Genomic DNA, 24698 nt, shown 5'->3' with positions numbered 1-24698 from the left:
TCCACGGCGCGTTCCGACCTTCGTATTCAGAATGACATGTCTCGTGACCTCGGACTAGTCAAAAACATTTCCGCCTCAAGAAATGAGCATGCATCCCACCAGCCAAGTACAATACACGGCGATCATTACGGTGAATATGTACGCACAGAAAATACAAGATATCGATATTCCAGAGAATGGTATATGTGCATGAAGAGTCGTTATCCAGAAGGAACCCCCGGCGAGCCCAGTTGCGACTGGTTGAATACCTTCAACCACCCTTCCCCCATGTCTGACCGCAAGGCTTCCATGCGTGCACGGAACACATCCGCCTCCCTGAACTGGTCCACCTTGCTCTCCTCTGCAGGCTCGTACACTGACGCAGCCACCCGCGCTCTCCGCATGGAACCCCTCCGCAAAGACGCTGCGTTCCCCATAGCCGAGGTAGTGAATGCTGCCTCGTCGGACGCAGCATTGGACGCAGGCGCGAACTCAGTCCAGTTCCGAGTATGCCGCGACTTTCGCCCTGCCCCGACAACTGGTGTGGCTGCAGACGGCGCTGCCTCCACTCCGGCTTCACTCGAGGGTCCCGCAGGAGCTGATTCCTCTGGCAAAGGCTGAGTAGGAATATCATTCCTCGTTGGCTGTGCGTCCGTAGGCACATGCGCATGCGAACCACTCCATGAGCTCCCCGCTTCGCTCGTCTCCACCCCACCATCCAGATCCACAATCCGCTTGTTCTTCCGCCGCCGCCCTCTACCAACCAAAGCTGCTGTCTGTGGTGAGGCGGTGTGCGAAGGCGGTGACGAAGGAGAGGAAGACTGCAGAGGGCTCTCGCGTGATGGCACACCATTAACAGTCGGGGACCCAACGGCAACTACAGGAGGTGACTGAGCGACCGACGGTGGTCGAGAAGATGTCATCTGGTCAGGCGGCGGCGCCGACATATACATCTTCTCGTAGAAGCCTGGCAGTGAGCCATCGAGCAGGATACTCTTCCCCTCCTTGGAGAAGTAATCGAAACACCGTATGCGATAGCCTTCCTCGATATCCACCAGGGGGTTCCCCTCCACCCATACTTCGGCAATGTTTGGAAGAGCTGCCAGTCTGCCTACTTCCGCGCTCTCCTCGATGACATTCTGTCGCAAATCGACTCGCTCTAAGGCGAGAAGACGCTCCAGACCACAAATTGATTCAAGCCGGTTGTGAGAGAGGTCAAGATATAGGACCTGTCCAAGGACTGTGTAAATGCCCAGGACTGAGTCGATCATATTATCCGACAGATTGAGCGACACGAGATTATAGAGGGCGGAGAGACCTGACGGAACGGAGACAAGCAGATTCGAGGAGAGGTCAAGATGGGTTAGAGAGGTTAGGTATGGAAGCGGTGACGATGGGAGGAAAGTGAGGGCATTATCGCTTAATGACAGGTGTCGGAGGAAGGCCCACTTCAACGAAGGCAGCTCTACAGGCATAGAAGGCTTGGGTGTATCTTCAACAGTAGGTGTAGAGGGCATCTCTGAGGATTCTTCGGCATCCTCTGGCACAGAGTCCGGTAAGCGTGTGCTGTGAAATGACGTTTGTCGTGACAACAGCCGCGCGAGCTTGCGGGATCTCGAGCCGCCCAATCTTCCCTCTCTCCTTGCCTGATCATCTACGACAGCACTGACAAAGATGTCAGAGACATCCTCCAACCCACTCTTCTTGACTGTCAAACTTCTGAGGCTCTCCGCCAGCCGGTCCCAGCCGAGCAGCGTCCGCGGGTCGACATCAATACAGTGCAAGGTCTGCAGGTTCTTGAACGCGTCAAGCGGCAACGCGTTCTGGTTGGGAGCTTCGTCAGCTAGTTCCGCAATCAACCTAGCTTCTGGCGCATGCAGTGACAACGCCGGGATCTTCGTGAAGCAGCTGTAGATGTACTTGAGCTCTGCATCCACACTGAGAGGTGCTGGCCTGCCCCACCAGCCAGCGCCCAGAGACAGACGAGAGACGGCTGAGAGAGAGGAGCGGAAGGACATCAGAGAGAGGGCATCTGACTTGTCCGAACCAGGAAAAATATTGATGTAGTTCATCGGTCTGGAAGGAGCTTCCACTTCCACGTCCAGCGAACCAATATCGAGTCCTAGCGCCTCCAGCCGCATCAGCAAATAGAAGAGGTGGTGCGAATCAAATGACAGGACGACAGGCTTGACGTTCAGTAGAGCAGCATTGTCGGAGGAGAACCAGCCCAGAGGATTGAACACGGATGTCTCTGGCACACCCTTCGTGCGCCGCCTGCGGGTGAGACTAGCCGCTGCGAGACCCAGCTCGTGCTTTCTAATGTATGCGGCAATCCGTCTGATGTACTCGTCGCCTGGTTCGTGCTCCATGGGGGTGGTGGGAGGAAGACAGCAAGTGTGGACGGTGTAAAGCCACGAGCCACCGCCAGCCTGAGTATGGCACAAGCTTAAGCGAGTCACGGGATGGGCTCCGGACTACCCGGGGGAGGTCCGGAGCAGCTCCGGCCGGGAGGCACGTGCACGACGCGTACTCCTTTCCTTCTGGGCTTACCACTTGCCACTTGCTTCCATCTGCCCTCTAGTCCTATATCACCATGAAGCTTACAGTGAAGACTCTTCAGCAGAAGATCTTCCAGGTATGTCTCTGTCTGAAAAGCTACTTGGATGTGTCTCACCATCTTTCTGGCTTCAGATCGATGCCGAGGGCACAGATACGGTAGCTGACTTGAAGAAAAAAATTCAAGAGAGTCAAGGACACGCAGTAGAGACCCAGAAGATTATCTACTCGGGTAGGATCATCCATCGCTCATAGTTAATTGATCTGTCGACTTATCTCAATTACAGGGAGGATTTTGCCGGACGGGAACACTGTTGAATCATGTGAGATCAAGGAGAAAGATTTCTTGGTGCTGATGGTGTCGAAAGTGCGTCCGCTTGCTGAACTTAAAGTAGGATCCTTACCAACTTTTTTTACTCGGCACAGCCTAAAGTTTCGCCTGCGACCCCAGCTGCTTCCACAAGTGCCACCGTGACCGCAATTGCGGCACCAGTTCCTGCTGCCTCCCCTGCGCCGTCGGCACCAGAGCCAGCGGCCGCGCCCGCTCCTGCTGCCGCTGTCCCTGAGCCGCCGAATGCTCCTCTCCTTAGCCCAGCCACCGTAGCTGCACCACCGGCGGAGGCTCCACCGACCGCTTTCGGGGACTCAAATTCGTTCGTGACAGGCGATGCGTTGCAATCAACAATCCAGAACATGATGGAAATGGGTTTCGAGCGGGAGCAGGTTATGCGGGCACTGAGGGCAAGTTTCAACAACCCCGATCGAGCGGTGGAGTATCTGTTCAGCGTGCGTCTCGCAGATATATTGTTTTCATTGCAAGTTCGGATCAGCTAACGCGAAATACAGGGCATCCCTGCTCACTTGGAGGCACATGCTGCAGGTCCACAGGGTGGTGCTCCTGCTCAAGCTGAACCTGAACCTGAAGCTGGGGCTGGGGCAGCGGCCGCTCCCGCTCCCGCTGCTCCAGCACCGGCTGCCGCTCCGAATGTTCCCCAGAACCTTTTCCAGGTGTGTCTAAACGACGCTTTCTCTCAAACGATTCCTGCTAAATTTGCATTCATTCGTACTAGCTTGCACAACAACAGCACCAGCAGCAGCAACATCAAGCACAACCCGGGCTTGGGGGAGCAGGGGGTAATGTTCCTGGTATTGATTTGGCAGCTCTGCAGGGCAACCCCCAGGTCCAGCACCTGCGCGATCTGATGCAGCAGAACCCCGCCATGCTCCAGCAGGTTCTCCAGCAGCTCGCGGCGCAGAACCCGCAGCTGGCTCAGGCACTAGCCCAGAACCCCGAGGCCCTTATGCAGCTCCTTGGTCAAGAGGGGGATGAGGAGGGCGATATACCCCCTGGTGCACATGTCATCCATATCACGGAGGAAGAGCAGGCCGCCATTCAGCGTGTAAGTATCGGTGCAAGGTGTAATCATGTGTTTACAGAGCTGACCTGATCGCACGGATAACAGTTAGAAGCCCTCGGCTTCCCGCGCCAGGCCGTTATCGAGGCGTACTTCGCGTGCGACAAGAACGAGGAGCTTGCGGCAAATTACCTATTTGATGGCGGTTTCGAGGATGCGTGATTGGTGGACGTGTACTCTGGGTCGAAGGGCAGTGCGCCGTCGATGTAGTTTCCATTGCCATGTATGAGGTCACTGTTTGCAGGCTATGACTCTGTGCATGTACCGCTTCTTACTTGTTTCTTACCATCAAATTTCCACACTCGTGCACAGGCATATTCCTCTGTAAGTTGAGCTACCATCGAACGCGCATACTATTGCGATCCATTTCCTGGACCTGAGTTACTATGGGCTACGTGCAACGTAAAGGAGCTCGAGTCTGGGTAGAGTTCCAGCGACGGACAAATGCATAGAAAGGTCAACAAGAACAACGTGAAACCTGAAGATCATCCTTGCTTGGGCCGGGGATGTTCCCCCAACATTCTCCGCTGAGCAAGAGTTCTTGTCCGACCCGTCCGCAGTAGAATATTCGACAGTTCGCGCCATGTTACCAACGGAGGCCCATCCCTCGCCCGCACCATGTTGAAGTCAACGAAGTATCCTCCAAGCAGCCCCGAGGAGCTCCGAGTCGCTGGCACTTCGCCACCAGATGCAGGTTCCCCGCTGTCGTCAGGCTGACTGTCGTCCTGCTCCATTTTTACACACGTTGAACCCACGGCTCTTGAGCTCGACGCTCGGGAGTTTTCGGCTACTTGTCGAGCAGAAACATCCTTGGCCGCCTGCACAAGAGGACGGATATCTTGTTTGAAGCTGGCATACTGGACAGCTCCCGACCCCGCCCTTTTGTCTCTCTTCCGAGACAACGACCGGGACGACTCTGTCGAAGAGAAATCGACCTGCTTGATCTCATGCGAAGTAGAGCCACCCGGGGAAAGTTGCTGGATAGTGCGGACCTCCGGCTTTGATGTGGACGCCTTCATAGACCTCTCCGCATCGTTCGGTCTTTTCCGTTTCGTTGAAGGGGCCGAGGAAGACATGGAAGCGGTCCGAAGCAAGTCCAGCTTCTTTACACTTAATCCATTCGTATGTCTCCCCGTTCCGTTTGTCGCTGACCCTGCGGTGGCCTGGACTTCCGAGGGCATATTTTGCCTCTCAATTTGCCGAGATGACGATCCCGCGCTCGGGACTAGTTGGATTTTTGAGGATGAGTCCTGCCTCTGATCTCGGTGGAAGGACTCGTCGGCACTTGTCGTACTTGTCAAGTTTTGGTTTTTCAAGAACACATGATACTTTTCATCTCCCACTGACGGACCTGACATGCTCGTCGCACTGGCAGGAGCAAATGAAGTGACCGACAACTTCTGCTTCTTCGGAGGCGGGTGTTCCGGGGAAGACACAACCTCAATTGGCCTTTTGCTACGAGCCGCAGGCTGCCTCAGTGCGGCCTTCGGTATAGGTTGCTCCCTCTCCTTGCCTTTGCCATTAGTGCGCAGTAGCTGGAAGGCAGGCGCACGCCAAGCTTCAGGGTAATGATAGATGGTCTCAGCTGGAGCGTGCGGCTTGCCAGAAGGTGGCGTCTTCACCGCGCTAGAGAGTGTAGGCTGTGCTACGACGGAGTTCGAAGTGCTTGCGCGAGGTGCTTGGGCGGGATGTGGTTTTGAGAAGGACCCCCTCGAAGTGAGCTTCATCGGGGGGATGTCCTGGGAGGCGTGGAAAGACGCCTCGCTGAGGAAAACGTCGGGGCTTGAAGGACGGAGGGGGGCATCCGAGCCCTCGTCATGCAAAGAGGAGTGGGTCGCTTGACGTTTGAGTGGGCGCCGGGCTTTCGCGGGCTTTGGAGACACATCTCGACTGCCTGGGGAGCGAACGCGAGACGACCGCTTCTTCTCTGAAGAAGCGGTGTTCTCTGCTCTCTCTGGTGAGTGGCCATCGACCACCACTTTTGTCCAGGCATCGCCCGAATCGAGCTCATTACTCGACGCCCTGCCTCCTTCCGCGCCCTCCTGCGCGTGCGTCTGTGACTCTTCTGCAACAGCCTGCACAGGCGCGGTCTGCGACTCCTCATCTTCCTGCGCCAGCGGGTGGGCACGGCTGCGCTGAGGCCTGCTCTTCCCTTCGACTTCGTCCGCTTCATCCTCCTCGGTGACTGGCAGTGAGTGAATGCTTGGCGACTCTTCCTCCTCTTCCACGGGAAGCGACTCTTCCTCCTCTCGTGCCAGAGGGTGGGTGCCACGTGGAGACCTACTCATATCGAGTTCGTCAACATCCATCTCATCGTCTGCGTCCTCATCCTCGGTTACACTAATATCGTTCCCATCTGTCGGCTTTGTGGCCTGAGACCGCAGAGCGGCTCTGCCCCCCGGCTCAGTCCCGTGTGCCTCTTTAGCAGTAAACACCCCCTTCGACGAACGCCTCGCAGCCCGACCGGTTTTCAGCTCAGGCGACCGATCGAGAGCTTCCGCCAGAGTAGCTTGATGGGCAGTCTCAGTAACACTTTTTGGAGCAATTGGCGCGTCGCTACTGGGCAAAATCTCAACCTCGTTCCGGAGCTGTGACCGAGTCGTCGGCCGGCTCGTCTGCATTTGTCCCTGGCTCATGCCCTTCTCGTACGACGACTGTGACGTGTACGAGAGGGACTGGTGCGTGCACGCCGACTGCCCACTTTCATGATTCTGGCTCTGGCTCTGGCTATGGTTCTGGGACGGTGGAGCACGTGAGGGAGATCGGTGGGAGCCGTGCTGAATCTGCGACGGGCCTGGGATGACCTGAGACGTCTGAGAAGGCTGAGACTGTGACTGCGACGGCTGCGACGGCTCTGGGATGATTTGAGAAAGTTGCGACTGCGATTGCAACTGACCCTGCTCCTGCGATTGGGGCTGGGACGCAGTCCCAGAAGTATCCGAATTTGGCACCAGGATCCGGCCAATGGAAACGACACTGCGGCCGGCACGGGGGAGCGGGACCCTGCGGGTATACGGCCGCTGAAGGGGGGTTCGCGTGTCGGGTGTCTTGGCACTCGACATCTGAGGATCCTTGGACGCGGTCGGGGTGGAGGGGGGGTTCGGCAGGGGGGACGAAGAGAGGGGCATCGGCCGCTGTGCAGGCGTCGGCGCGGAGAGGTAGGAGGAGAGGGTGTTTGGGAGGGGCGCGTAGGGCACTTTGGCTTTCTTCAAATCGCTCTGCGCGTCATCGTCGTCGCCGACCAGCGTCTTCTCCGTTGATGCCATCAGATTGCGGGCTCTGGGTGAGCCATTGTGGTCCGTGAATTGATTTGCCTCGTCTTCGCTGTCCGACGTCTCTGCGTCCGGAAGATCTGGTTGTGGACTTCCGGGTGAGGATTCGGACCAGTGAGACGGTGTTGCTGGCAGCGGTTCAGGGCTCTGCGCTTTGGGGGATCCAGGAGGGCTCGATGAAATATCGAGTGGGTTTCGCCCTGATTGGGGGTGATGGTTAGGCTGACTTGAAATGACAGTCTGCGATGGCTTACTTGGCCGAGGAGGTTTTGGTGGAGTGGAGGATTCTGCCATGCTGGTGACAGCCTTCGCGTCAGTATGCGGGTCGCGAACGGCTTCAACCTCGCCATTGCTCACAACTATAACTAGATCAGCAGTTGTAGTGGCTCACATGTAGAGAGGCTCACGCGTGACCTTGTGAATCACCGCCAGAAGATCTGCAGGGGGTAGCGCACGTTTCCGTCTTGCCGAACTCGAAGTTACATACTGCAATAAAATAATCAGGCCGACTCAGCGTATACACATTGGTAAGAGCACGTACGCGCCAGCTTTTCTCATACACCTTCTTTGGATCGACTCTCACTTCGGCCGAGGCAGGAGCAGGTCGTGTGGCGGGGACAGCTTGAGGAGCACGTTTAACCGTCTTCCTGGCGCCAGCTATCTGCGCGGGCCTTCGAGGCAGCGTCTGCTGCCCAACTGGCTGCTTCTCGGCGAAGACCTCGGACACCTGCTGGCGAGCCTGCAGAGCTTGCAGCTCCAGCCTGCGTAATTTCAGTACATTGCTAGCATGCGAAGAACCTAAGATTTAATTGGGCACTGTGCAAGCAGTGAGAGAGAGCACGACGTACCCGCCGCCGCCGCCGCTCCTCAGGCCCTCCATCCACTCGCTGACCTTCGCGTTTGCGGCGATGTCATTGGGAGACCCCCAAACGTCCTCGTCGAAGGAGCCCTTGACTTGGAAGTGAGCGATTTCGAGGAACAACTGCTCCGAGGGGGACATGCCGCGCCCGTCACCACCCCCGAGAGGAACGCGAGCGAAGCAGGGGCGGAAGTTCTTGATGAGCACTAGTGCGGTCTTGTATTGTGTGAGCGATTTGCCGTGGAATGTTGGGTTGCTTTGAAAAAAAAGTGAGTGTCATGTCGATGAGGGCAGCAGGGCGAGTTGGCACTACAAAACGCACAGTTTGTGTTGCTTGATAGCTTCGCTGGTTAAGCGTACGTGTATGATGTGGGCCTTGTCGGACAGCAGCGCCCAGATGCACGAGCCCTCATCTTCAGGCCGCAAGTACGTCAAAAACTATGTCGCAAAACCGAAAATTAGCAAGCACGATCGAACAAGAAATGTGTTGTGCTTGCCTTGACCAGCTGTGCTCTGCCTGGTTTCTCGCGCGGAGGAATCGCACCTAGATCGCCACCATACGCCTCCGCCATTTGAATGAGGTAGTCTGAAATCCACGCCGAATGGATAGAGTCGGCCATGGGCACGCTGCGTGCCACAGTCAATTCACTGGTTGAGTGGACTTGTGGAGGATGCGAAACAGGAGACGTCACAGTCACCGTCACGCGTCTCCTGTGACTTGACGCGACTAGATCCACGTGGCCTTTCCGCTTTTGGTCACGAACGAAGATTTGGGCGCTCGTCATCACTCTCTACCCTTTCCACCATGAGCGAATACTGGGTCTCGCACAAAAAGTACTTCTGCAAATACTGCAACGTCTACATCGCAGACGACGTTCCTTCGCGACGACAACATGAGAGTGGCCTGCGACACAAGGGCAGCGTCGAGCGGTTCGTACGAGGACTGTACAAGGAGGGGGAGAAGAAGAAACAGGATCTGGAAGAGGAGAAGCGGGAGATGGCGCGGGTCGAGCAGGTACATTCTTTCAATATATGAATGATTGCATATCCTAACTTGGAGTGGTCATAGGCAGCTCAAGCTGCATACGCCAGAGATGTCGGCGCAGGCTTGGTGAAGCCAGGCAGCGGTAGTAGTGCACCCACTCCCTCGACATCTTCTACATCCAGAAAGCCTGATCCGAAGCCTTCGAATCCATATGCAAACTACTCTACCGCAGAGTCACTGGGTTACCAGGATCCAGACGCGGAGCGACTCAAGGCCGAGACGGAGCGTCGCCGAACGCAAGGAGTAGCAGGCGAGTGGGAAGTCGTCGCGATTGTGGAACCAGCCGCGGAGATAAAGGAAGAGGAGCCTGTGCCACCTCTCGCGGAGGGCGACGCGAGTAGAAAGAGAGGCGCGGAGCAAGATGATCACGAAGATAGCCGGACCTTCAAGTTGCGCAAGAAGACGGTCGACGTTGGACTTGGGGAGGTCTATGACCCTGGCCTTATCCCAATAAAGCTGAAGAAGGAGGAGTCTGTCGAACCACTGCCTACTCTTACGGAAGGTGGGTCTAGCTCACATGCTGGTACATCAACACCCACGGCGAAGCCGAAGTGGTCCGCGAGAGGTTGGAACAGACCAGGAGAGCGCAATGCCGGTGGAGACGACCAGCCGGGAGAGGATGGTGTTCTCGCTGCGGAAGATTCCGGCGTGAAATTTGAAGCAGAGGTGAAGGAGCAATTGGCCATATCTCCTGATGTTCCACCTGCGGACGCCAAAGAGACCTCTGCAATTCTGAAGACAGAGGATGCGGAGGTCAAGGTAGAAGTAAACGGAGGTGCCACAGTACCGTCAACGGGTAGTCTGTTCCGCAAACGAAAGGTACCTGCTGGTGGTGCTGGAAGCAGGGGAAGCAGGGGATAGCGCTTACGTTCGACTTCCTGATTCCACCGAAGGTTGGGACCATCGCTTGGTGCGCAATCACATCGTTTTCTGTGTGCATACATAAAATTAATGATCGGGTCTTTGAAAACAGTCTAAGTCCGTCCCGTCCGATGTACACAACATCGGTTATGATTCCGCAGCGCTGGGGCATTGTGCCAAGTTCTTACTGCTCTGTCTATGCTGTCTATGCAGTGAAGACTGTACTGCGGGTCTGATCACTTACCTTACCGGCACATCCGTGATCAATAGAGCGATATCGTGTTCCTCAACGTCAGGTGCGCGATAGTAGCATGTACAAGAACAAGATGATCAAGGTAGACACTCGGCCCGGATATATTATGCACGAAGTGTGCAATTTCACCGTGGTATTTACATCAAGCACTGGACTCACTGACAGACTCTCAATGATATATCATCCACATCCCCCAACGAGTGGCGCCGGAGCCGATTGAGCAGTGGCTAGCGCGCATGCCGAGTCGTTAGGTGGTAACAGCGACCCCAGAAATTGTAGCCGCAGACACGATCGAGCTCCGCAATGCATACCCTGTGTCACCAGAATTGTACTGAGTCAGCGACGAGTGAAGATTTCGGAGAGCTCAGAGACAAGTGTCGCCCCAGACGAGCCATAGCCGAGCATAAGTATACAAAGAGACCAAGCGAGCCACAGTATCAGAAAAGCAGCTGAATCGGAGCGCCGCGCGCAAATCATGGCAGTAGTGGACGGTCGCCAGAATCGCCTCGAGGCAAACACAGTTAGCAATCACTCCAGAAGCCATCGAAGATCGCCATGAACGTCATAGCCAAGCCAACCAAATGTCGAGTCAACTGAGGGAGACACCATTCGTCGAACAAGAGCGTCAGACGACACGGAACCAAGACACTTGTTTTCATTGACGTCTGCGTCGTGCAGGGGAGTAACCGCCGCCAATTCACTTGAGATATTCGGATGGCTGTTCTGAGGCTTTCTTAGCTTCAAAACCAGCGGACGAATGAAACAGAGAATATACGACCAACTTCGGCGCGAGTTCGTGTCCCTTGCCCCGAGGCAACAAGGTACTCGTCCCGAGTAGGCTCATAGATACAGCCTCTAGTTACCTGCAGGAAGACAGTCGTTCCTTACGTCCCGAGGACCACGTAGAGGTCCGCGCCCGAATGGCATCCGCTTTCCGGACACCACCCGCCCTCAGGTACATGAGGACGCATGCAACATGAGTCACGGTGTCGAGAAAATTCACAAACAACGAAGACTGGACAGAAAGATGAAATAAAGACGAAAATAACAAACAACTTGATCAAGACATTGACGTTCTTGGTATGTTGGTATTGTTGGTGGGTTCGAGTTCAATCATAGCACGACACCAGACTAATGATACGGCGAAGCACCAACTGAACAGAAGAAAAATGTCACCGTGTGAAGTGTGCAAGAATAAGTCGAGGAGCGCAACCGAGCAGCAGTGCAAACTAGATAGAGGACGTCGCCCAGACAACAGAAGAGAACCAGATCCTCATTCATAGAGCATAGCATCCCACTGACCGATGTGGCCCATAGTAGCGTCTTCAGTGGTGTTGCCAAGTTGTTTCGCGCTATCTCGAGAGTCCAAAAGAGTGTTGGCAGCCAATAAGAATAACATCAAGCCTAGCAACAGCGACAAGATCAGGAGAGGAACATCAGTTATGTCGCAAGAGGCCGCCACCGGTCGACAGTCGCCGTCCGAGAGCACAGAGTGGCCGAGGATAACGAGACGTTGATGTGAGAAATGTTGTGAGGGACATGCGAGCATATTTCACCTATACATCGGAAGACAAGGGTATCGGATAAGGTCTGCAAGCAGACATCACTCGTCCACGAATACAGGAGGAGAGAAGTAACATGATTGTCGGAAGAGACCAATCCAAATGAGAAAAAACAAACCCTACCAGACGATGAGCAAAAACGCCGACGCAGGACAAGGACCAAAATACTGAAGCCAGGTGGAGAGGCAGATGCAGCAACAGTCGAGTTAAGACGTGCCATAACATGTCGCCGGGTGCAGAAAGAGACAGCAGTCGATGGAATGCGGAGCAATGACGAGAAGTCAACGCAGATATGGTTGCACAGTGCATACCTAAAGTCTCTTTGCATCTTCACAAACGTCGCATTCAGTCGCAGCCAAGAGCACTGGCTGCAGAGGAACTACCACAGACTACAGTCAACGTCGTCAGTCATAACCAGATGAGCAACGGCCGCAGAGGTTGAAGGTGCGATCGCTGTGAACCAATCAATGCAATCGGCGCCATCGAAAACAACCGAGCGGAGGTAGAGTCCCTAAGCCAAAATCAGCGCCAAGCGTGATAGCTGGTCTGGAGCCGAAGGCGGCAGAAAGGATGCTGTCCAGACTAAAAAAATCGGCAGTCGACTTCGAGGAAGTGAATGTCGAAAATAACACCGATAGTAGCTGCCTGATGCACCGGATGGCAGAGCGAGTATTAGTCAGGCACAAAGAGAAAATAGCAGCGTTGTATTAGACTCACCTTTCTCACTGCGGTGTGGAAGGGGGCCACCAAGGAGAGCTGTCAATATGGAAGCAGGTGAGAAGATGAAGGGCCAACAAGGGGAGCTGTCAATATGCGGCGGCGGCAAGGAGGAAGCATGTGAGAAGATGAGAAAGAAATAGTACCTGAAGTTCGGCGCGAGTTGGTTTCCCCCGCTGCCAGGAAGCAACGAGGTACTTATCCCGAGGACCACGTAAAGGTCCGCGCCCGGACAGCGCCTGCATCACAAGCGCTGCCCGCCCTCGGGAAAAAAACGACGCACCTTTACTGGATATAGCGGTCTTGTCGTGATTATACCTTTAATGAGTGTGAAAGCGGACGAGCGCAGCACATCACCCAACTCGAGACGAGAACTCTCACCAAGTAAAAAAGCGTAGTCGATTGACAACGGCGTTCAGGCCAAATGCATCTACGTCCAACTAACATGTCAAAGCAGACGAATGCCACACACTCGCCGAACTAAAGTGAACGGAGCGCTCACCACACAGTAGAAATGGATCATTTAATCTCTGCGATGTCGCATACTATGTCGGACTCGTGAATTCGTTCTGAGAGAAATCAAACGAAACAAATATGATATCATGCCACAACGCTCACCGACATATGGCAGCCGCCAGAGAGTCAAGCACAAAGTAGCACACGAGCCATACTTTACAGATTATCAACAGAAAAGCAGAGTAGCAATGAACGGTCGCCTAAGAGTCGCCACAGACCACTGCAGTTGTCGAGACTCGAGCGTCGGCGCTCAAGAGCCGTGTCGCCAGAGTAGATTTGACCCGGCCATCGTTGACTCACCTTTACACGAAGCGTTGTCGTCAAAGTCAATATCAGCCGTCGTCAACTTACCTGCCCATAAACCAGAACCAGTACGCACAAGGGGCCGCAGTATCGTGTCGCCAGAGAACGCCGAACAGGTGGATGCAGTCGCCAGAGAAAGTGTAGCCCAGACAAGATATACGAGTACTCACCAGGCACCGCCAGCACCGACGCCCACAGCGTCGCAGCTATAGTACCAAAAGTTAGCCAGAATTAAGATAGCTCACCTTGCATGGGGCCACATGGTATCCTCCGGCGAATCCGTCTCCTCTTGACGACAACCGCAAGGCGAGCGCAAACCGTCAACCAACGTCGAGCAACAAGCAGCCTGCCGACCAGACACGGAGAGCTCTACAGTGCGCGGAGGCAACGAGTGCCGTCATCGGACCGCACCGGGTCGTTCCGTCGGTCTCCTTCGAGGAAGGGCGCAGTGTGTATGCTCCTTGCACGACGTTGGCTGGCAGTTTACACTCACCATGCGGCAGGGACGGCGACGGCCATCCTCGGTCTAGGCGGACGACCATTGGTCAGTGAGCGAGATAACACAATCAAGAGCGCACCTTCATTTCGAGCCAGACATCCGAGATCAAAAGTAGATGTCTAGAAGGCCGGAGAATGGTCAGCCAAACAGTGATGCATAGAACTGGAGGCAAACCACGATTCGGCGCGAGTTGGTTTCCCCCACCACCGGGAGGCAACGGGGTACTTATCCCGAGGACCACGTAAAGGTCCGCGCCCGGACAGCGCTGCATCGCAAGTGCTGCCCGCCCTCGGGACGCACCTGATATGATTGAGGGTATTTGAACGCGCTTATATGGCGACCCTGCACAACGTTGTTAGTCAAAGTGCAGACGAAACGAACTTGGTGCAAATCTCACCTTCTGTTGCATTGGGGACAACCGCACCGCAAGGCTAGCACAAACTGCAACCAACACCGAACGAAGAGCGACCTGCCGACCAGTCACAGAAAGCCATTGTGGTGCGCAGAGGGCAAAAAATGCCCGTATCATTGCACACCGGCTCTCCATCGATCTCGCCCTTCAGAAGAGTTTAAAGCGTCCAACCCCTCGCCGATGCCGACCGTCGACAACTTGCACTAGACTGCAGTCAACAAAACCCACGACAGTGATCACTGTTGACCAGTCACGGAAACCGTCGTGCAACGTCATCGCTGCACTCCAGTACATCGTCGGTCTCACCCTCGGGGAGGCTTTGCAGGATACACTCATCGCCGATTCTGAGCAACAGCTTGTGCTCGCCTGCAGTCGACATAGAACGAAAGGTGACCTGCCGACCAGCCACAGGGTGCAGAAGGCAGAAAAATGCCCAAATCATTGCGCACTGGTCTGTGATGATCTCGCTCTTCTGAAGGGTTTACAGGGTCCATACGCCCCTCGCCGATGCCGAGGAACAGTTTGTGCTAGCCTTGCAGACGGGATGACGATAATCCGAGTGAACCTACAAAGAATTGTTAGTGCGAAAGAATTTGATTAAGCGCACGTCGGGCTATCGACGGCGGTCTTGGAATGGAACGGCCAAATATTAGTCCACGAACTATAGAGGAACAAACCAAAGGACACACCTTGGATTTCAGGTTGGGTTCGAGGTTGGCGCGAGTTGGTTTCGCCCGTCGCACAAGGGCGACGGGGTACTCGTCCCGGGGACCACGAAGAGGTCCGCGCCAGCCCCCGGGGGGGTCGGTCCACGCGATTGTCGCCAAGCGTCATGAAGACAAAAGGAATGAAAAAAGGAATGAAAAAATGAGCGGAGAAATGGGAAGTGGAAAAGTAGAAGGTATGTTGCCAAGTCCCACAGAAGAAAGTCATCGCCAGAGAAGAGTTTGTCGTCAGAGGAAAAGAATGAAGCTAAGACTCGCCCACTGCCCACCCGTCGCCAGAAAAAAAAGAAAAGAAGCCCAGTGTTGGTGTGGCCACATTGGTGGCCACCATCGCCGAGGCTGAAGTGAGTCCATTCAACGCCGAAGAAGTCGCGCCGTTGTGTTGCCCAATCTGGGGATACCGCTCGTCGACCAGGAGGGAGCCCAGTCCAACTTACTAGTGACATGTTGAAAAACACTGGAGTGACCTGCCACGTGGATGGGCGACCGTTGAGTACAGACAGTGGACAACAACGTCGGAGAAGACTTGCCTCTGTTCTTGAACCCTCAGTCGGGGTCATACAAGAGCTTGGACAAGATCGCTTGAGAATGTGGAAGACGTTGAGGTCGACGTTGAGGTTGAGGATAGGTGATGGAAGACAGAGGAAAAGGGCGATGGGAGAAAGAGCGGTAGACACAAGATTATATACCCAGAAACTCAACCGTCCACGTGGAGGAGAGAAGGCAGAGGCGATGGGGGAAAGTGGGGGGAATCACTTGGAGTATTTATACGCTGGAGGGAAAACCGCAGCATGAAATTTTCAAATCAAAGCGAAGATCTATTGCTGCAGATGCATGAGTCAGAGCCCAATCTGAGCAACAAGCAATAGCAACGTACGCCACGAGGCAAGACACAATAGGATTTCAAGCCAAATGGGGTTTAGTTCCCATCAGACCATGGCGATGCTTGCGCGGTTTGGGGCACAACGGTACTTCCATATAAGGATGGATCCAACGACTTCCCTTAACAGTTGATGACACTTTATGGCAGGCTGCTACTCGGAAGTAGTATCCCGCGCTGACGCGGTTGCACTGGTTCACCTCCATGATATCCCTTAAGGCGAACCATGAATAGTTTCCCCGAGGAAATCCAGAAGACGAGCGGGAGATACGATGTGCTGAGTCCCCAGGTTGATCGGCAAGGTTGGCGTTGAATAACTTCTGGTTGAGAACGGAAGTGGTCCGCGGAACTCCGAGGGTGCCGCTACCGGCTATTCTCAATATAGAGACTGGTCACGAGTACTTACTAGTACTCTTAACCGACTCAAGTGGAATCGGAACACCTGGACCTCACATGTTACTAAGCTAATTAGCTTGCCATATGGGGTGGGTACGGCAAGCTAATTAGCTTGCTTCCCCTATTTTAGACATACTGCCAGTAACATACCAAATAGCTATGCTTTCCCCTACCGGCACAAGTCCTCCGGCTATTGCGGATGACCCGAGGCTCCCGATGACGCAATCTATAGATAGCGGGAGGTCTGGGCGGTCCATCCCGCCGGGCGTTGAGTATACCGTCGGCTATTCCCGCTCCCGCCGCCACGTGCACGGCGCACCGTCCCCGCCCTCGTCGGGCACGACGCCGACACTGTTTCCCCCCTACTTCCCGTAGTTACTGTTACTTTTCCTTCGTTTTTTTTCGCAGTCTAATGTAAATAGAGTGTAGTATAGATGGCTCAGACAGTCAGCATCAATAAATCAATAGTCTTCTGTATTGTGAGGTTCAATACTGAGAACAGCGGTTTCTAACACACTCTATGCGATACGGGCTATATATTTAGCAACGGAGATGCATCAGTTGCAAAGGGCGAGGGAGCAGGGCCAGCTGGCATGAAGACAAAAGGAGTAGAGACACCGGGCGCGAAGGTGGCAGGAGCACCGGGCGCGAAGGTGGTAGGACCACCAGGCGCGAAGGTGGCAGGAGCACCGGGCGCGAAGGTGGCAGGACCACCGGGCGCGAAGATGGAAGTAGCACCGGGCGTGAAGGCGGCAGGAACACCGGGCGCGAAGATGGAAGTAGCACTGGGCGTGAAGATGGAAGGAGTGCTCGGCACGAACATGGAAGGGGCATCACCGGGCACGAAGGTGGAAGGAGTGCCGGGTACGAAGGGGGAAGGAGCTCCAGGCATGAAGGGAGAAGGAGCACCACCGGGTGCAAAGGTGGAAGGAGTACCGGGTGTGGTGGCAGCAGGTGCAGGGATGGGAACGGTAGGGCCAGGGGCAGTAGGCGGGGCAATGACAGGCGCAGAGGTAGTATTGCAGGCAGAGGCCAAGGCAGGGGGAACACGATGGCGATGAGTGGAGGGACGATGAGGAGAGGTGGCCAATGTGGGAGGGACAGAGACGGGTGGGGCAGGTTCAGAGGTGGTGGTCGAAGATGGGTTCGTGTTCTCATTGCCGGCAGCTTGCTTCTTCCTTGGCCCCTTCTTCATGCCTTTGTCCGAGCGGTCCTTGCGAGTTTTCTTCTGAACTGTGAGGGGGTTGCCGTCAGCACCTGTGACGACGTTGATGAAGCTGCTGAGAGGCTGGACGGTCTTGGCCTTCTTGCGCGCTTCTGCACCATTGGCCAGTGCATGACGTTTTGCGCTGGAGGACGTCTGACTGGACGTGCCCTGACCCACGATCAATGCTGCAGAGGAAGGGGATGAGGTATCGTCATTCACAGACCCGGCCCCTTCATTGATGGTCATCGTAGCTGTGGCATTAACGTCAATGGGCTCGCCGTTGGATGCGGTGGACTCGGGCACAGGTGACTGCACAGGGGATGTGGGTAACACACTGTTCGGCTCGTCCTCCTTGCCCTCATCCTCAGCTGTCGGCCCACGCATCTCCCACATTCTTCCTTGGAATCGTTCCTCCTCCCACTCCTTGTGTTCCTCATCGTTGAGAAGCTTGAAGTGTGTCGTGCCGCTCTCCCATGCACAATACAGGAGCTGCAGGTCACCCTTGTGGGAGATGTCGCCAGGGCTATTGAACTCTTTGAGGGGCCAGTTGACGACGGTAATGCGATAGCGAGCCGTCATCCTCTCTTCAAAACCTTTGTAGTACATTTTCGAAATTTTTAACGGAGAGATATCCTCTGTAATCTTCATCAGTCTCATACAGAACATAAATGTAATGTAATACTCACGGAGCTTCTGAATGATCAATGCACTTATCCTCCGCTTGAGGTCGAGTATCTTCTCGACATGATTCATCACAACTCCTGCAACGAGTAGTCAGCAGTGACCTCAAAAGACGTGCGATCCTGTTGATGCTTACCTTCCACGCCGGAGATGCCATAGGATTCCATCTTGATGGCAAACATCAGGATGTCGGTTTTTGTCTTCAGGTAGAAGTACTCAGGAAGGCGATCGTTGCTAGCATAGATGAAGGGCTGGTTATACTGGTCCGTGCTTGAGCGAACTGCAAAAAGTAAAGTCTCGGTGCCGGTACGTTGACTTAAGCCTTCGAGCTGTGGAAGGTCAATTAATATAAAATCGGTACAATCAGTGGAGCATAAGTACTTACCTCACGGGATATGTTGTTGAGAGTAGAACGAGCATCATGGAACGCGTTGATGGGGGCATTATGCTTGGCCGTCGCCCTCATCTGTCACAGCTCATTGACTTCCTGTATGTGGTCCTCTGTCGCAGCTACCTTGTCAGCTTCGCTCATGACATTCCATGTTGCCGATATCTCCGCCATGTACGCAGAAGCTTTCTTGTGCGGCATACCCGCTGGCAGGGCTGAAGGACATGTAAGTAAGTGAGTATGCACAACTATACCGAACGTAGTGGGACTCACCTTGATTCATGCGCTGAACTTCCATGCGCTGGAAGACATTCCAGCGGCTCACTTTTCTCTTCAATGAGACAAGGCGAGAGCACTGCATGACCTCCTGGTGGTAGTACTCAATATTGTGAGGACCGAAGCGCTCCTGCAGGCGCGCTGCTTGCTGCCATATCACATCACGGGCTTCGCGAAGCGCCTCCACATACGTCTCCTTACATTCATACCTCTTCCCTTTCAGGTATGCCTTCTGGGCAGGTGTCTGCACCACTGCCTTGCGCTTCGTCCTGGACCTCCATGGAGTTCGCGTTCTGGTCGTATTTTTTGGAGCGACCTTTTTACGCTTTTTGTTAGAGACGCGCTGAAGGCCGTCATCTTGAGCCGTCTGCGCCATGAGAAAGAGAAGAATGCATCTGACACATAGAGATGTTGGCACCTGTCAAGAACGCGTCTTCGGAATCCCAGGACTATCTTCTTCAACAAACTCACGTGATATAATTGGTCATGTTAGAATCACTGTTAATATTATGAAGTACAAAATCTGTGGCAAGATAGCCACGACATATCATACAGAGCATCACGAGATAGGGGAATGTATGCGAGAGTGCGGATTATAAGTCGTTGCAGCCTCCCATAGGAACTCTACCTCATCAACTACCATACCTCTCACAACCAGATAGTTGACGAACTGCTCGAGCGATTGGCTGGTCAGGTAAGCCTGATTGATAGCCAGCATGGCCTCGACATTGCCACCATATCCGTGGGTGTGAAGGTATCGATCTGCGAGATAACCAAGCTCGGTGTTGAGGGGTACGTCAGCGCGCCTCTCGTAAATGGTTCCGACTATTCCAGTGAGTGATCGCTCATGCCTATAACGGATGGTCACAGGTACAGACACGCGAGAAGAACTAGTTGAAGTGCCATGATAGGATGTCGAGACAGCAACAGAGATCGGAGAGTGCATAACAGCATACCGGAATGCCGGAGAAGGACTTACAGGAGTGGAGGGGACAGTGACCAATGGGCTGCGAGGTGGGGTCAAAGGTAAAGCAGGGGTGCCTTGGTTATTCTTGCCCAGCCTTAAGCCTGGTAGATGCACAAAATATCAGTGGCATTGTTATATACTTCATCGCAATCAAATACCACTGGCTTACCTGCCATCATGGATACGGGTATGTTGACTCCCAAATGACCCGTCGACGGTTGAGCAGCTGCAGAAGAGCGAGGTGTCACAACTAAGTTCTGTCAGCTTCACGAAGTCGCACGGAATGCGATCAGACTCACCTTGCATCGGCGCCTGTGCTGTACTCTGCCCAGTCGATCTCTGACTCGATAATGCCGGCTTCACTGGCTCTGGATGAGGTCCTTTGCACATATAGTACACGAGAGCATCAGCGAGGACCAAGAATGATTTATGATTCCGCCAATGGAAGCCCAGGATCTGCTCCTCTGCTTCATCACGGCCGTCCCTAAGTGATCACGAGGTGATCAGAGTTTAATTCCATTGACATGACCGAGAAACTCACCATCTAAGATAGATACCAGTATTTTTACCTCGTACCACGGCGTAGTAGCGCAAGTCTACAAATTTCTTCATAGTGTTCCTAACCTCGCGCGAGTTCTGTAGTGTATCCAAGAGGCCCTCTAGGTGTGCATGCTCATCATCGAAGACAGCCTGCAAGGTGACCGCTTCCTCGACTTCGGCAAGCTTATGTAGCTTCAAGACAATTGGGAAGGGCTCTGTATAGACACCTAGCGCAATGCCTTCAGGACTTGAATGTCAGAGATTGTGAGTTGCGAGAACAATACCTTGATAACGCAATATTAGACTCACCGATCGTTGTATACTGTCATTAGTCCAAGCCGATAGACAACAAAATAAGGTCCATCTGGTGGCAGCGTAGCAGTGAGGCCTCGCATGCGGGCAAGATCAAGAGAGTGGTTGAAGTGGTGCCGCACAACCGGACGGTGGCTGCACAGGCAAGTCGCGAGTTGCGAGTTGCAAGATGTTCAGTCTGATCGTGCACTCGAACTGTGAGATCAGTTTGTAGCGGACGGGGCATAATTTTCTAAGCTCCACTAAGTATCACAATATATTTCTATTAGTTCACCCCTGCTGCAAACCAATTTTTGTACACCCCCAATGCTTGCGAGACTCAGAGGTTTGAATTTGGTTGAACTGTACTCCAACATCTGTAACACTTCTGCCGCTCGTCCATCTAGCACATTGCTGTAAGAACTGATATTGCTAAGAAGTACATGACATGCTAAACTGCGAGGTTGCACATATAATCAACTATGCCGCCGATATCCCCCTGGAGCTCCTCCTCCTCCTCCACTTCAGGGTCCACATCGTCGTCCAAATCCGGGGCCAATGACGAAGAAGCCAGAGGAGGGGCCATAATCGCAGACCCCTTCCGCTGCCCAGGGGATGGGGCACCAGTGAACCCATTCAATGCATATAGCCGCTGAAGTCGCATAAGGTGTCGAGCGTTCACATTGCGGCGGTGTTCACAAAAATCTTCTACCGCTCCACAGATCGAAGCTTGCTGCTCCTTCAGCTGGTTGATGACCGCAGTAAATTGCAATTCCTCATCACGGATGGATGTATGAAGACAGCGCGCCTCAACGTTGCACCGCTCGAGCTCGACATGTGCTTGGGCAATTCGACGTGCCTGCTTCATTGCTTCCCGAACAGCAGGCCTTGTCCACTCCTTCTGATGGACATCATTGCGGGTATCCTTGAGAATATGGAACTCGTCGATGAAGCTGTAATGGGAGACCTTCGTCCAGTCGAGGGTGGGATGCGGAGGGACAAGGGCATTGGCAGCAGCATTGTACACCTTGACAGCATTGCGAATCACCTTGCAATGGACCTGGAGCGATTTGGCGATGTGAGTACAGACCCGATACGATGGGGGCTGTATGAGTCATAGCAATGCATGAATAAAATCTGTTACTTGCCGGTCTGGGAGAGATTGAGCTTATGCAGTTCAAACAGACGGTGCACAACGAGACGCTGCAGGTTGTCGAGAGCACGATGGTACTTGCGAGTGGAAATGTACTTGACGGTGGCGATGTATTCATTATCAGTTGGCTGCCAACGACGCGCTATGCCCATCTTAACTTCTATCGCGATGACATCGTGATGGACCTTGGCTTGGCGTTCGGAGAGATAACGTTTATTCGTCTCGAGCTTGCGAGTCCGGGATACGTCCGCATTATATACCACACGCCCCGATGTCAGCTCCATGAATATATAGTCATCGGGTGTTGTGGCGAGGAACTGGGTGGACGTGTTCTCAAGGTGTGCTCTGCAACGAGATCCAATCAGAATGATCGTGCACAAGAATATGAGCATCCAAACTTACGTGATGGTGCGCAACTCCTGGAGACTTTCGACGTAGGCCATGGCGTGGATATCCCACTCGGGTTCCTCACCGAGGCTCTTGAAGTATTCGCGCTCCTCATGCGACCACTTGGCGAGATCTTCATGCGTGATCTGAAGAGCCGCTATGGCTTCTTTGAGTGCAGCTCCATCCTCCTTGATGATCTTGAGAGCCTGGACATAGTTGTTGAATAACATAGTGCTGAGATTGGCGTACTTCTCCATATCCCACTGGTGGAAGAAAGCATCGATGAAGAGGCGCCGGCGAAATCCCGACGCATAGCGTGTGATGGCGGCAAGGTTGTTTGATGCGCTAAATATCCTTTCCATCGTCTCAAGGTCTTCGAGACCCATACCTTCAATGATGTTCGGGTGATTCGTGAGTTGACAAAGATAGTTGTGGGAGTAGCCGTGGAATGCATTCACGCAGCAACGGCACTGGCACCGTTGCCATTCAGGTCCCAGCGAGCTACGCTGTATTGTACCCTCAAAGACGCAGCCGATGTCGTAACCTGCCAGTGTCTTGTCACTGAGTACTTCCAGCGCCTTTGCAATGGTAGCAAGCGGATATTTTGCCCTAATTTACAGGTTAGCAAATTTTTATGGCATCCGATGTAATTCACTTACAGCTCACCGCTACGAACCATGTCGATTAGCCACAGGATGAACCTGTGGGGACACGCGCTCGCAAAGATCCCAGTCTCTTCAAAAATACCCCACATGCATTTTTTTCATCCGCCGCTGCCGCCTTCCAGTTCTCCATGCAAGGAACGATAATGTCACCAAATGCCCCGTCAGTCGGGTCCCCTCCCTCTGGATCTCCGCAATTGATGTCGTCCTCCTGGCCGTGTTCTTCCAGGTCATCACCGTTGCTTGGGGTGCTCGAGGTCTGGCGTGGTGGCACTTCATCCGCGTACTTGTCGACAAATTCCTGCGACAGATAGTAGTCGCTATCGACAAAGACTCGGGCATCACCTCGAATGCGGTTCCCGACCTGCGCGATCCGCTTCAGCGAATTGTTCCCATCCATACAGAACATGCGGCTCCACCGGCGTGGTGGCTCTCCTTCAAGCTGTGGGACTGTGAGTACTATGATGCTCGGACTGCAGCCTGACTACTCACCTCATATGTACAAGCAGGGCAAGCGTTGAGCACCCGCCAGTTGGGCGAGTCCCAGCCGAGTGCCGAAAAGACGCGCTTGTCAACAGCACGCAGAATTTCGAGATAGATTTCAAAAGTGTCAGAAAGGAGGGTGTGATAGTGACGGCGATACGGAACCTATCACGGCGGGGTAAGAATTATAAAGATAAATCCACAAATATTACTTGCCTTGTAATAATGGCACAGGAGCTTACCGAAGGCTTCAATGCTGAATGAAGCCTTGACGAGCCTCAAGCTCCGGAGGAGCTCCAATGTCTTGAGTGAGATTGCCATGGATGGGAAAACAGGCGATGTCCCTAGGTAGCCATTGAGAACGAGTGTATGTGCCATGGACCTAGAGTCCTCTGCACGAGAGATGGTGGCCGATGAAGCGAGAGAGTAGAAATCCATCACGTTGATCATGAAGTCATAGGGGGAAGGGTCATCCGTAGTTGCAGGCACATTGGGAGGCTGCTCAGGAGCGTATTTCCAGGTAAGATAAGCATCGATAAGGTCGGGGATGAGGGGCCGCCAGTTCTCATCCATCCTATGCACGCGCTGGCGCCAAGTGCGCGCATCTTTATACCACCGTGCCTTCCACCTGTGTGCAGAATGTTAGATGATGAATAACTACCATTCATAATACATACTCAGAGCCGACAATGTCCCGCACAGCATGCACGAAAGACGCATCACCTTGAAGGACCTCGGGTAAATCTTCCCACTCCATGCCATCCTGCAGTCTCGCAGATGAAGGGTCATGTCCTGTGTTTGGTGCTCCTGCTCCTTCTGCTTCCCCGGTGTTAGCGAATGGATTATCGGGAGCGCTCGCGTCTCCCATGGGAATGTCGTCTTCTCTGATATCCGAGAGTGCTTGAAGACTCTGAGCACCCAGTCCTGTGAATGATATGAGCTGGACACAGGTCAAGATCCACCATATTACTTACCTGTGACCGCCAACCGATACCGCTCCTCTGCTCGCTGTTGTTCCCGGGCAATAGCCTTCGCACCATAAACAGCTTCGCGGTGGTGCTTGGCATGTCGAGAGGATGATCCACCAGAGATTACAAGAGATGCTACATGCACCGATCGAGACATGCCCTGGCGGCGGGTGGCTCGCGTGCCTCCCGCCATCACGACGACAGAAACGTTGTGGATGAGGCGCCGAGTGTGGCTGTAGGCGCGGAAGGCGCGTAAGAACTATGCACGTGATCTTGTTGAACATCAGGCTTAATGCGAAAGATAAACGCTGCATTACAATAAACTAATAGCCTGCATTATTTACATTAGACTGCGAAAAAAACGAAGGAAAAGTAACAATAACTACGGGAAGTAGGGGGGAAACGGTGTCGGTGTCGTGCCCGACGAGCGCGGGGACCGCGCGCG

At 53.9% G+C, this 24698-nt stretch overlaps 8 protein-coding genes across 8 annotated transcripts; 3 read left to right on the top strand and 5 right to left on the bottom strand.

Annotated features, from left to right (window-relative positions):
* Window positions 1–200: 200 nt before the first annotated feature.
* On the bottom strand, window positions 201–2348 carry SCP_0304140 (hypothetical protein; the record flags this gene model as incomplete). Its single annotated transcript, XM_027755807.1, has 1 exon — window positions 201–2348. The coding sequence occupies one exon, from the start codon at window positions 2346–2348 to the stop codon at window positions 201–203; it is 2148 nt and encodes a 715-aa protein (XP_027611608.1).
* Window positions 2349–2572: 224 nt separating this feature from the next.
* Window positions 2573–4112, top strand: SCP_0304130 (UV excision repair protein; the record flags this gene model as incomplete). Its single annotated transcript, XM_027755806.1, has 7 exons — window positions 2573–2614; window positions 2671–2767; window positions 2823–2902; window positions 2962–3321; window positions 3382–3543; window positions 3606–3935; window positions 3999–4112. The coding sequence occupies 7 exons, from the start codon at window positions 2573–2575 to the stop codon at window positions 4110–4112; spliced, it is 1185 nt and encodes a 394-aa protein (XP_027611607.1).
* Window positions 4113–4435: 323 nt separating this feature from the next.
* SCP_0304120 (hypothetical protein) lies at window positions 4436–8701 on the bottom strand (the record flags this gene model as incomplete). The annotated part of the gene is made up of 7 exons (XM_027755805.1): window positions 4436–7422; window positions 7477–7581; window positions 7630–7708; window positions 7764–7983; window positions 8071–8337; window positions 8404–8519; window positions 8585–8701. 7 exons carry the CDS (start codon window positions 8699–8701, stop codon window positions 4436–4438), a joined length of 3891 nt encoding a protein of 1296 aa, XP_027611606.1.
* A 185-nt stretch (window positions 8702–8886) lies between these two features.
* SCP_0304110 (hypothetical protein) lies at window positions 8887–9987 on the top strand (the record flags this gene model as incomplete). Its single annotated transcript, XM_027755804.1, has 2 exons — window positions 8887–9096; window positions 9151–9987. 2 exons carry the CDS (start codon window positions 8887–8889, stop codon window positions 9985–9987), a joined length of 1047 nt encoding a protein of 348 aa, XP_027611605.1.
* Window positions 9988–16409: 6422 nt separating this feature from the next.
* SCP_0304100 (hypothetical protein) lies at window positions 16410–16625 on the top strand (the record flags this gene model as incomplete). The annotated part of the gene is made up of 1 exon (XM_027755803.1): window positions 16410–16625. One exon carries the CDS (start codon window positions 16410–16412, stop codon window positions 16623–16625), a length of 216 nt encoding a protein of 71 aa, XP_027611604.1.
* A 157-nt stretch (window positions 16626–16782) lies between these two features.
* On the bottom strand, window positions 16783–19178 carry SCP_0304090 (hypothetical protein; the record flags this gene model as incomplete). Its single annotated transcript, XM_027755802.1, has 6 exons — window positions 16783–18092; window positions 18144–18218; window positions 18275–18467; window positions 18524–18604; window positions 18653–18741; window positions 18800–19178. 6 exons carry the CDS (start codon window positions 19176–19178, stop codon window positions 16783–16785), a joined length of 2127 nt encoding a protein of 708 aa, XP_027611603.1.
* Window positions 19179–19361: 183 nt separating this feature from the next.
* SCP_0304080 (hypothetical protein) lies at window positions 19362–20638 on the bottom strand (the record flags this gene model as incomplete). Its single annotated transcript, XM_027755801.1, has 5 exons — window positions 19362–19870; window positions 19939–20019; window positions 20069–20253; window positions 20311–20556; window positions 20619–20638. 5 exons carry the CDS (start codon window positions 20636–20638, stop codon window positions 19362–19364), a joined length of 1041 nt encoding a protein of 346 aa, XP_027611602.1.
* A 413-nt stretch (window positions 20639–21051) lies between these two features.
* SCP_0304070 (hypothetical protein) lies at window positions 21052–24446 on the bottom strand (the record flags this gene model as incomplete). The annotated part of the gene is made up of 10 exons (XM_027755800.1): window positions 21052–21660; window positions 21795–22098; window positions 22156–22749; window positions 22796–22808; window positions 22893–23244; window positions 23295–23369; window positions 23446–23450; window positions 23528–23913; window positions 23963–24209; window positions 24260–24446. 10 exons carry the CDS (start codon window positions 24444–24446, stop codon window positions 21052–21054), a joined length of 2772 nt encoding a protein of 923 aa, XP_027611601.1.
* Window positions 24447–24698: the final 252 nt, after the last annotated feature.

Source organism: Sparassis crispa (assembly GCF_003851025.1).
Source record: "Sparassis crispa DNA, contig_000002F, whole genome shotgun sequence".
Taxonomy (NCBI): domain Eukaryota; kingdom Fungi; phylum Basidiomycota; class Agaricomycetes; order Polyporales; family Sparassidaceae; genus Sparassis; species Sparassis crispa.
The sequence above is the reverse complement of the archived record's forward strand: the minus strand, read 5'-3'. Positions and strand labels throughout refer to the sequence as shown.